General features: G+C 32.1%; 1 protein-coding gene across 3 annotated transcripts in view; it reads right to left on the reverse strand.

Annotated features, from left to right (window-relative positions):
- LOC149084230 (cyclin-dependent kinase 17-like) overlaps positions 1-12,013 on the reverse strand; it is a 55,033-nt gene that overhangs the window by 9,292 nt on the left and 33,728 nt on the right. For all 3 annotated transcript variants that reach the window (XM_089234572.1, XM_089234571.1, XM_089234574.1), the window contains 4 exons: positions 1,897-1,991; positions 1,322-1,381; positions 852-975; positions 552-612 (listed from right to left, as the gene is read on the reverse strand). In XM_089234572.1, coding sequence (XP_089090698.1) covers positions 552-612; positions 852-975; positions 1,322-1,381; positions 1,897-1,991 — 340 coding nt within the window. The remainder of the gene's footprint in view (positions 1-551; positions 613-851; positions 976-1,321; positions 1,382-1,896; positions 1,992-12,013) is intronic.

The following is a 12,013-nucleotide window of genomic DNA, read 5'->3' on the forward strand; positions in this document are numbered from 1 at the left end:
TTCCACTTATAACGTTCCCGTTCCGAACATTTTCTCACTTAGTACTACTAATTCTCGTGGTCCCACCTTTTTACTAATACTCATTGAGACTTCCCATTTAAAAGCGTTTTCCCATATACAACTTTTTTTCAAAACAGATATTTTTGAAAAAAGTTGTGAGGTGGATCTACCCTAGATATTATTAGAATTAAACTTTTTATGAAATTCATTAAAAAAAATTGAGCTTAATTTACAAAAAGATCTAGTTATTACTCTAGTTAATATTACTATCTTAATTTACTTAAAAGATCTAGTCAATGCATTTACACAGAATGTATTAACTAGATAGATCTTTATTACTTTAGTACTTTCTTTACTACGAATTCTTTACAAACAGAATGCATAGTAAAGAAAATCTATGCATTCTATATCTAGTGTCTATAATAATAAAATAATTATATTTCTATTCTATTAATTATTTCTATTATATTCTATAAAAATATCTAGTCTATGCATTCTGTAAAGAATGCATAGACTAGATATTTTTACACATAGATAAAAAGCACAAATACCATAATGTCACCACTTCATTGGAAAAAGTTTTTGTTGGAACTGATTTCGCCCTTGCAAGACCTGAAATAAGATGAAACTTAAGTTTAAAAAATTACTCTAACAACTTCAACTGCTTCATACCACTGCAATTCCTTGTGTATTTTTTTTAAATAGATCATCCTTATTTGCATATTGATCATTACAATTCAAATCAATTTCGCTATTGACTTTTATCAATTCAAAATAACTAAAACAAAGTAGAATTTATTACTGAAGACAAAAATTGAAACAGTTGAAAAATAAAAAAAACAGTAACTCACCAAAATCTGCAAGTTTAAGTTCCCCCTTTTCATTGATGAGAAGATTTTGTGGTTTGAGATCTCTATGAAGTATTTTTCGTTTGTGACAATATGCAAGTCCTCGTAATAACTGGAAAAGAAATAACTGAAACAAAAGATAAGCAAATTATCATTCTCAAGAGATAATTACTGACATAATCACTCATGATAACCAATGAGAAAAAAAAATCAAAATTATCTTTCATGAAATTACTTTTAATAAATACAATTCCAATATGACGAATTCAGCAAATTTTAATAGAGCAAAACATATCTTCTGCATTATGATTTTTTTCCCCCAAAATTTTGAATGAATTTTTCTTTGAGATCATATCTGCTATCTACCTCAAAGTAGGACTTTAACCACACGATGAAAAAAAAATTCAACTGAGTTCAGAGTTGAAAAAAAATTCTCACTTTGTGTGTAAAACAGAATATACATTTTTACTCACCCTAACATTTGTCATATGGAGAAATGAGCAACTGTCCATATATTGTTTCAAGTCTCGTTCCTAAATGGAAGAAAATTACAGTAGAAATAAGTAAATATACAATGTGTTTCAAAACTCTAACTACAAAGTTAACCCTGCGGCTGGCCATTTTCAAGTGATTCACATTGAAAACACCACATTGTTTTTCCAAAAAGAAAGTCTTTCTCCAATTTTGTACACGAGTGAGTGCTGCCCCCCCCCCCCCCGGAAACAACAAACCCAGAAGAGAAATACTCTTTTTATTCCTTTGTTATTTCATCACATTGAATTAGAAAAAGAAAAAAAATTCAAAATCTTTTTCCTTATCAAAATGCAAACAAAAGATAATTCCGCCCACTGCCAGTTGATCTGACAAAATGGGGGAAACATGTCAGATTAAGAAGTTTGCTACACAAAATCCTTACTCCTCACTGTTGAAATAAAAGAAAGACTTTCAAAGAGGAGAGATACCTCTGCATTGCTGATGGAAGGGTTAATAACTTATAACTTATAGCACTTAAATTCAAATTTTAGTTTTACAAAAAAAATTTCCTTACCAAGTACTCAAAAACTAATGTGAGAGACTTTTCAGTATGGACAATATCATGGAGTGTGACTATGTTATTGTGCTTCAAATCCTTTAAGAGGGAAACTGGAAGAAAATATTGAAATACATGAAAAAAAAGAAATAATAGTATACAATCAACTGTATGATCAACAGTAATGTGTAGAGCACAGAAGTTCCAGCAAAATGCCATAAATGCTTTTTTTTTTTTTTTTGCTTACTTTCAAAATTTTCCAGTAAAAATGCCTATTTTAACATTTTCCTGCCATAAATGCCTATTTTAACATATTTTTAAGTTTATCAGTGAATTTCAGAGGCCATAATCTATAAAACTTGAATATTTTCATCATTGAGAACAAAAGCATTGCACATTTTAAAAATTTTCCAACTCTCAGTATTAATTATCATCAGAAAGTCCCACCACAATTAAAATTTTTGTTTCTCCACGTGCTTCACATGAATGTCTCACTCAGGAATCGGATTGCATTGTATATGTATAGCTGACCGATGACTGTCCCAAAAGGTCATCAATTACAGTCATGGCTCACACAAGGCAGGGTAGGAGCAGACAGGGCTTTGCGGTCCATGTTGTTGTCATTGTTTTTTTTTAAACCAGAAATGCAAACAACCAGTTATTTTACATACATATATTTTGTATTTGATTAAATTGACCAGTCGCCCTCAGGGGTGTGTAACATGTGGGTACACAAGGCCCTGCACTTGAAGGAGTCCTGCATATGTGGTAATATTAGAAAAAACTAATTTTTTTACTATAATAGAACAAGGTAGCTATGTTTCAACTATAGAAATGATATTGATCATTCCAAATAATACAACAAATAGATAAGAATTATTTGCAACTTGAAGGAGCCCTACAGGTCATTTTCTCTACCGGCTTCACGTCTGGTAATTGTGGCCCTAGCATTGACCTAATAATGAGGGTCTGCTGGCATTTTATTTTTTTATTTTGGACTTGAAATTATTTTAACTTGCATTATAATGTAGTTATTACAAACCATAATTAAAGCAGTAGAGAGATTAAATGTGACCAATTTTTCAACTGGTTTTTAGACCCTTAATACTTTAGTTAGTTATTTTTTCTTTTTTGCATAAATTATAAATGTTTTTTAAGTGCCTTAGTGCCTATTTTAGGTATTCTTAGTGCCTTTTTGTGTGCCTGCCTATTTCAGCCATTTTTAGTGATTGAACTTCCAGGCTCTAGTAATGTCTCTTGACACATTATCGCTAGTAATAATATTATGTAAAGTCAGCACACATGGTGTAGTTTATTTTGAAAGTAACTAGAATGATGAATGGCTAATGATTTATTAGATTGAAATTCAATACAATGGAACTTTAATAACAGAAACTTAAAGAACAAGGGTCTAGAAAAATGCTGCTAGACAAGTATGTTTCTGTAGCTCCAAATTCCTTGGTAAAATCAGGGATGGGATGGACAGTGATTTAGCCAAATATTCTGTTAATGTTTTGGCTGAATACCAAATATTTGGCAGCCGAATATTAATCTTCTTAAACTTCATCACAATCATGAATAAAATTGGTGTTTTTAACTGAAAATATTTAATGATGAACTGAATTTTGATTATGCAATTAATTAATTAAAAAAACTGGTAATTGAAATATTTTTATTGCTATGCTATTGACAATCAAATTAGGAGAAAGTGGGGTTACACCGAACAGCGAGACATTCCAAACACTGTTGTTCTCTGTCACTATTTGAATCTAGAGGGAGTCTAATTAGTGTTGCAACCTGACGGTGTCCACCATTAATTCATTGAGTGAGCAAATGTCTTTCTAACTGTGCTATTGCGAGTGGTGTGTAAAAAACAGTTTTTTTCGGAACTTTTTTTAGTAAATTGGTGCTAATTTTGGTAAGAGATAAGTAAAATATGTTAGCATTTAGAGTAGTGAGCTTGATATCATTAGATTCCATCTTTCTTTAGCTATTTATTAGGAAGAAAGTCTGATTGTTGTGTACATTTTGAGGTTAGCTTGAGAAATTACCATGAGGTGTTGTTTGGGGCAATTCCAAACAAAGTGTTCGGCATTGCCCCAAATTGCAGCTTCACATCTCCAAGAGAAGATTTCAAAGCATTAGAAACACACATGCAGATGGGAAAGATGTGTTCCTAGAATGTTCAATTTGCTACTAAGAATCACCTTATGCAATGAAGCCATTGAAGTATAAGGCCTTTTTTAATGCATTTTCTCCTATCTCAATTATTCATTTTACATGAAATGGCTTAAAATGTTTCTGAAAGAAAAGCAATTTTGAGGTGGAAAAATATTAATCTGTCTCAACTAACCATAATTCATTGAATTCATTTTGATTGGTACGAAAATTTAGTTTATAAACAGGTTGTTTTATAAGAGCTGATGCATCCATATCAATGGTTAGCTGAATCTGTATTCATTAGCCGAAGTGGGAAAACATTGAAAAGTTATTGTAAGCCGGAAAATTCATAGACACAGGTGTTCATTAGCTGAGGTATTTCTGTATCTTGTCTATATACATCCTTCAGTACTGAACTTGACTTATGCAATTCATGCTAGCTTTCACCTTATTGCAGTAGGATTCTATTTTCAATTTCATGTTTTCCCTATCATGGAAATAGAAATTTACTTTGAGATATAACTTTTTTTACGGAGGGAATATGCATAATGCAATAAATTATAATCAGTAAATTTGTAATTCGTGCAAAAAATTCTTGATTAATATAATTTTTGAAAATTACTTTGATGTACTTACATTTACGCAGATATTCAGCTGAATACCTAAGCAAAATTCGACAAAACAGCAGAATAGGTTGAATACCTAATAGCACCCAAATATTTCTCCTATTTCTAGTAAATATTATGAGTTAAAAATTTGAACATCTAATTTGGATATGTAACATATGCGATTGTATGTGAAATAACACAACACAAATGTGCATTATCACAATCAACATTTGATAGGGATATAATCTATATATATAAAATTGATTTTCTGTGTGTCTGTGTGTGTGTATGTTCTCTATACAAATCTACAATTTTAGACCGATCGTCGCCAAATTTTGCATATATACCAAATGGGACCCGACTTGAACGATAGGCTGTTTTAAAATTTTGTCAGAGCAGGGCTAATGCCCCAAATGGGCAATGTCGGGCAACAATGGTTTTTGGACCTCAACAATCACTTTCCGAACGTTTACTTTGGTTACCGTGGTTCCCTAGCAATGCGTTTCAGACGTGTATATGCCTTTACAATGGTTTGTCACTTCTTTAATGCTGCCAGTTATGTATAATAGTTTATGCCTTTATAATGGTTTGCTACATTTTCAATACTCTCAATAATGAGGCTTTTTGAATAGACGTCATAATCATCACCAGCATCGCTTTGAGGGTCAGGAAAAGGGTGATCCTCATAGAAATCAGTGTTAAAATTGCCGATTTTAATGTAGAAAGCGGAAATTTAGTGGGGTTTTCCACTACATCAATCATTTTAAAAATTGTATTAAATACTCGATTTTTGAAATATTGAGTTCGCTTTGAGATATACGAAGCCCAGGAGATTAAATATGAAGTAATTAGCCCCGGACCTACTTTTGAGTTGGATATTCATACAATAACATTGATTTCAACTTTTTATTTATATGTTCTCAAGCATGAAAATTAATGTCTCCGTATTGTCTTTTAATATTGAACTGCATAAATTCATATAGTTTAGGTTTTTTTGAAATTAATTATGGGCCCGTAAAAAGTATATCGAAAAATTCCACAGCTTTAATTAATCATTTTTTGAAGCAGAAACGGGCAGAGATGGATAACTTGAAGTTCAAAGGAGGGGGGGGGGGAATCGAAATACCTAGTGCTTTTTAAAAAAATAAAAATAAAAATATTTATTTTTACGTTTCTTTAAATATAGATTTGTTTATTTCATGAGTCGCGCAGGAAGTCCCATATTGGTTAACTTAGACACGGTCTGTATGTCCCTCAAAGAAAGAGGGAGATATCACGTGATCCAAAAAAGCCTCATTGAAGAAAACCCGAGCAACGCCGGGTATTATAGCTAGTAAAATCATAATTTTGATTTTACTAGCGACTTTTCTTTGTGAAGATGGGAAGAATATTCTGTTGCTATTCGGTATTCAGCCCTTTTACCGAATATTCAGTTCGGCTGAACATTGCTTAGGTAGTTGGCTGAATACAGTAGTACTTTGGTTAAAAAGCTTAATTTGTTCCACCAATGACTTTAAGAAGATTGATATTCGGCTGCCAAATATTTTGTATTTAGCCAAAACAGAAACAGAATATTTGGCTAAATCACTGTCCATCCCATTCCTAATATTTACCCAGGAATTTGGAGCTACAGAAACACAGTTGTTTAGCTGCATTTTTCTAGACCCTTGTTCTAAGTTTCTATTATTAAAGTTCAATTGTATTGAATTTCAATCTAATAGATCATTAGCCATTCACCATTCTAGTTACTTTCAAAACAAACTACACCATGTGTGCTGACTTTATCTACATAATATTATTACTAGTGATAAATGTGTCCAAGAGCTCATTATTGGAATCAAACTTCTCCATAGGAAATAATGGAAACTGACAATTTGTTCCCCAATTACTCATTTACATAAAAATGACTAATTCACAGTTTTTTCCAAGCATAATTTGAAAAAAATTCAAGGGCATGTACGCATAGCTACAATGCTACATTTAGTTTTGTATCGCAAGTATTCACACTTGCATATGTGTTAATTTTCCGAGTGAGACACGCTTACCAGAGACTAGAGGATAAGACATGTGTGTGGGTGAAAGCAAAAACCTTTGGGAACATTGACACTTGGGGAGAGGTTAAAGCGGAAACTGGTATCGCCTATATTCTCACGATTATTTATTTCTGGAGTACAGTTATCACACGAAATTTTCTATTTTCTACTACAAATTCAAATTCGCAACACGCCGATTTTTTTAACATAAAAATGAGTAAAGAAAATTCAAATTTTTTTTAGAATGTCAGTGATAAAAGAAGAAAAACATATATTTGATGGACCTGTTTGTCACATTGGTAGCATTTATATATAGTATTTTGTTTTGGCAAACCACACACCGTCCTTGCGTCGCAGACACATTATAATGGCCATCAGATGACCTGACATCTTTTTTCAATTGACAACGTGGACCTGGATGAATAATTAACCCCTCCTTAGATCGTAGAAGATTCATTGTCACTTCTCTTCAGAATTCAAAATGAGAAATAAGATCCGCTTCTCGCAACTCTGAATGAATTATCCAACGTGATATAATGGTCATATGGTAAATCTTTTCCAATGGAATCCAGAGCTGAGGTTTTGATCAGATTCTAGAAAGAATTTTTTTTTACTCCATATAATAATTTTTTTTTGAGATTGCTCAAAACTGTCTCACTTTTTATTGAAACTTGAGTGTTGCACTTACGTTTTGCTCCTTTTTCTGCCCTACATCTTTTGAAGAACACGTTCCAGGAGTTTTCTAACCACCCATCCTCGTTGTTGTAAAATTACCTAGCATTTCACATGCATCAGTTGGAACTGTTGATACTAGATGATTTTCAACAATATAATCTTCATCCACAATGTTCCCATTTTCATTAGCACGTAATTGGAATATATCTACATCCTCTAATTAGGAATCTGAAAGAGTTTCTAAACATCTTACAGCTTCTTCTAATGTGAGATATCTTTTTGATATAGTTACACTCAGCTGAACACAACAAGACTATCTAAGATTGTCGAACTTGGTTTGATTAGTTTGCAGTTTGCTAAAATATACATTTTTAAGAATGCAAGAATAAAAAAGTACTCATCCAATATAAACAATCCACCCCAGAAAGCACATTCCTCTGTGTCATATTATCCAGAATTAGCCCCTATACACATGTCAAACGATGACAACACCCAGGGGTTCGAAAGGGGAAATTGAAGCAGCGCACTGCACATTAGATATCCCTAGGATCCTGCTCTTTTGAAAGGCCAATGCTCCATAAATGAAACTTGCTTTTTTGAACGCATGTAGCTCTTTAACGTTTAACAGTACAAAGAAACTAATTGATTTACTTTGACTGATATATTAAGTGGTAGAAACACACAAAATAATTTTCAATTTACTTCAAAATTGAAATTTTGGCAAATTTTAATCGAAATGAGGAAAAAGTACCCGAAATATTTAAAATTTCAAAATTCTGCCAAAATTTTTTATATCAACCGGAGGTTTCCTAATTTATTTCAAAAATACTTCGAACTCTCCTCTATACACCGTAAAAAACTCGAAATGTTTGAATCAATTTTTATCTGATAATTTTGTAAATAAAAACTATGTTCCATTTATGGAACATTGGCCTATAAACGGTTAAGCTACTGAAAGGGGCAAAACTGGTAAACACTACACTACATAAACAGAGGCACATTCATAGTTTTCCCACCTGCGGGCTACACAAATTTTGCCACCCTTCTCCCATTCGAGTCTAATCTTCTTGACTACTCTTTCCTCCAATTTGTCACCCAGTGCAAATAACCTGCTTGCCCCCCCTCCCTTGCAAGAGTAAACCAGTGTCTCTAGTCACTCACATGCTTGTATACTGTTTTGGTCACTCACATACTTATACATGCTCTAAGTCACTCACTGATCAGGTGAGTTTGTTACTTGCTTTGTAGGTCACTTGTTTTGTTTGGTCATTCATATGCTTGCTCATGCTCTAAGTCACTCTTTTACTCACTCATGTGATTGCAAACTCTCTGGGTCACTCACTGACCTAGTCCCATACTGTCAGCGCAGTGGCAGATTTATTAAAGGTTATACAAATTTCACTGCCTTTTTCCCATTCAACTAATTTTGCAGAATCGAATAATGTTTAGGTATTCAGCCATGTGTTAATTTATTCAATGGGTAAGTACATTAAACAAATTTAAAAATTTATATTAATTGGAATTTTCCCCATACATTGGAAATTTACTGACATTTTATTGTGCGGCGTATATCCCTTTCTATGAAAGAGGTTAGATCAGAATGAATTTCTAAAATAAGGAAAACACGAAACTGGACAATACAATCTTACTGCAATAACGTGGAAGTGAGCATGAACTAAAGTCAAGTTTACTACTAAAGGATGCACCTAAACAAGATTCCTATTGAATTACTGAAAGATGCAAAAGGGGCAAAGAACATCTAAAGAAGAAAAAATAAGAAAATAAGTCGTAAATTTCATTATGCATTGCTAGTTCAGAGTAAATAAAGATGGACATTTTCTTGATTAGATGTGAAATTAAAACAAGTAATGGAGAAAAAAAATTGGTTCTTCAAATATTAAAATACAGTATATTATTGAAATTTGATTGTCAGTATTTATGACAATAAAAGTCATTCAATTACCAGTTTTTTTTTTAAATATTCATTTAAATAATAAATTTGCATAAATAAAATTTAATATCAATCATTAAAAATTACCAATAATTTTTTTCAATTAAAAACACTAATTTTATTTATAATTGTGATGAATTTTAAGGAAAATGGATATTTGGCTACCAGATGTTCAGTATTCTGTCAAAACTTTAGCCAGATATTCAGAATTCAGCTATTTGGCCAAATCACTATTTGTCCCATCCCTAGCATACCATTTGTACCATATTAAAAAATATATATATTCACATATGCTTGTGATGAAACTATGAAATATGCAAAAAACAAACAAAAAACATGGATCTATGATAGAATATAGAAAGGGGAAATCGAAGCAGCGCACTGCACATTAGATATCCCTAGGATCCTGCTCTTTTGAAAGGCCAATGCTCCATAAATTAAACTTGCTTTTTTGAACGCATGTAGCTCTTTAACGTTTAACAGTACAAAGAAAATAATTGATTTACTTTGATTGATATATTAAGTGGTAGAAACACACAAAATAATTTTCAATTTACTTCAAAATTGAAATTTTGGCAAATTTTAATCGAAATAAGGAAAAAGTACCCGAAATATTTAAAATTTCAAAATTCTGCCAAAATTTTTTATATCAACCGAAGGTTTCCTAATTTATTTCAAAAATACTTCGAACTCATGAATATAATTTAAGATTTTAATATGCATAATGACACAGGCATATATATATATATATATATATATGACCATATAATATTTTATTTATTTATTTAAAAGTACAAACTCTAGGCAAAAGCCCAGTTACAGTTTGCATATATAAATACAAGATAAAGATAAAAACATATTGTATACACAAAATAAAAGTTTAAAAATATACATCATCAGTAGTACTGCATCTTAGAAATCGGTACAATGGAGAATTTTTCAAAACATTAGAATGATATGGAGGAACATAAAAAAGATTATGGCATCTAAGAATCTTTTTAAATAAATAAATAAATATTAATAAATGCTATAAAAATATATTTTACTCATTTCACTCACCTATTCAGTAAATGTAAAAAAATATAGGAATAGGTTCAGAAATTAAGGCTGCCCGCTTCCAGCAATTCAATATGCTGAACATAATAGCCAACACCTTTAATTTCTTCACTTAGGTCTTGTTTTTTTTTTTTTTTAAATTGGTTATTTTTGGCTATTATTGATTGATTTATAAACTACAGTCGGCCCCCCGTATTCGCGGGGGTTACGTTCCGGGGGTGACCGCGAATACGGGAAATCCATGAATAACCGAAACCATAGTTTTCTTCTTGTATATCTCGTTTATTGAACATCATGGGAACGAGCAGGGTGACGCAGAGGATAGAACGAAATGTAAAAGAGGGTGCAGCGATTGTTGGCGATGTTTTCTGAAAGAACATTGTGATTTCTGTTTGTCGTGTCTTCTTTATATCATCAAGTATGTTGTAATATGATGACAAGGCTTCCTCTACCAATTTTTCTAAACGTGAAGAGCATACCATGTGGGAATCTATGCCATGAAAACAATCCATTGCTGATTTGAACGTGCGAAGCCTTTCCACTATGTTACTCATGGTGAACCTGTATTCTAATTTTTTATCTTGATCTTCATCTGGTATAGCTTCAGTTTCAGGAGCAGTTAACCTACATTAATTCCTCCTCGGTCAACACCTCTGAATTGCTATTAATTTAGCTGTGTTCGACTTCCTCTATATCCATATCATTGAACCCTTCTCCACCCACCTGTTTTGCTAACGTGACAATGTCTTTTATAGTCTCTTCAGTTGGCTCTGTAGAAGTGGTTGTATCCTTTAGTGCACATTGTGGCAAAAGGTTAATCCAACCCAAGAGGACTGTTTCTCTCTTGGGAGCTGCCACGGCTCTGGTGATGACAGTAATGTCATTAGTGAACCATTCTAAATATGCACAACTCAAATTTTGTAAACAAAACACATGAATGACGATTTCTGAGTGTTGAAAAAAAAATTCCAATAAAGGAAAAAAAACCACGAATACGGAAACCATGAATATGGAGACCGCGAATACTGGGGGGGGGGGCGCGACTGTACTTTTGATTATACCATGTTGCTTGTTTTCCTAGAAACTCCTCTCAAATGGTACTTGTGAGGAGATGATCTGATGCTTCCAAGAATACAAAAAACTACTGCTCATAGTGGAGACAAAAAATTTTGGTCTTATCTAAAACTCCCATCAAGCTCAATTTGAAACAAAAATCATCATTTTCATTGAATCTGATTTAATCAAAATATTGATTCACACACTTTAGATATTTTTATCTATCCAAAATGATCTGTATAGAGCATGATTTATAAGACATATCTAATCGTTTTTTCAAAAAAATCCAGTTAGTTCACAAACTTTTAATAAAAATGTTAATCAAATTTAAATTGAATTGATTGAGTTTATTAACAACTGAAATTTTTAACTGTGATTAGCAATTGATCAATTAATCGACCTGATTAATCAAACCAGCCCTAATAATGACAGATAAAAATGCAGTTCATCTAAATAATAAAAAACATATCATGATTAGCTTTAGCAGTTAGTTTCGTTTATGTGAAGTTTAAAAAAGCTTATATAGCATATGGTATGGTTTCAAATTTTGCTCTACAACATCAAAGAACAAGCAGTTAGCAAAGATTTAAAAAAAA

This window comes from Pholcus phalangioides, unplaced genomic scaffold, assembly GCF_987345545.1.
Source record: "Pholcus phalangioides strain wild (caught in Gottingen) unplaced genomic scaffold, Ppha-v1.0 ptg000008l_1, whole genome shotgun sequence".
NCBI lineage: Eukaryota > Metazoa > Arthropoda > Arachnida > Araneae > Pholcidae > Pholcus > Pholcus phalangioides.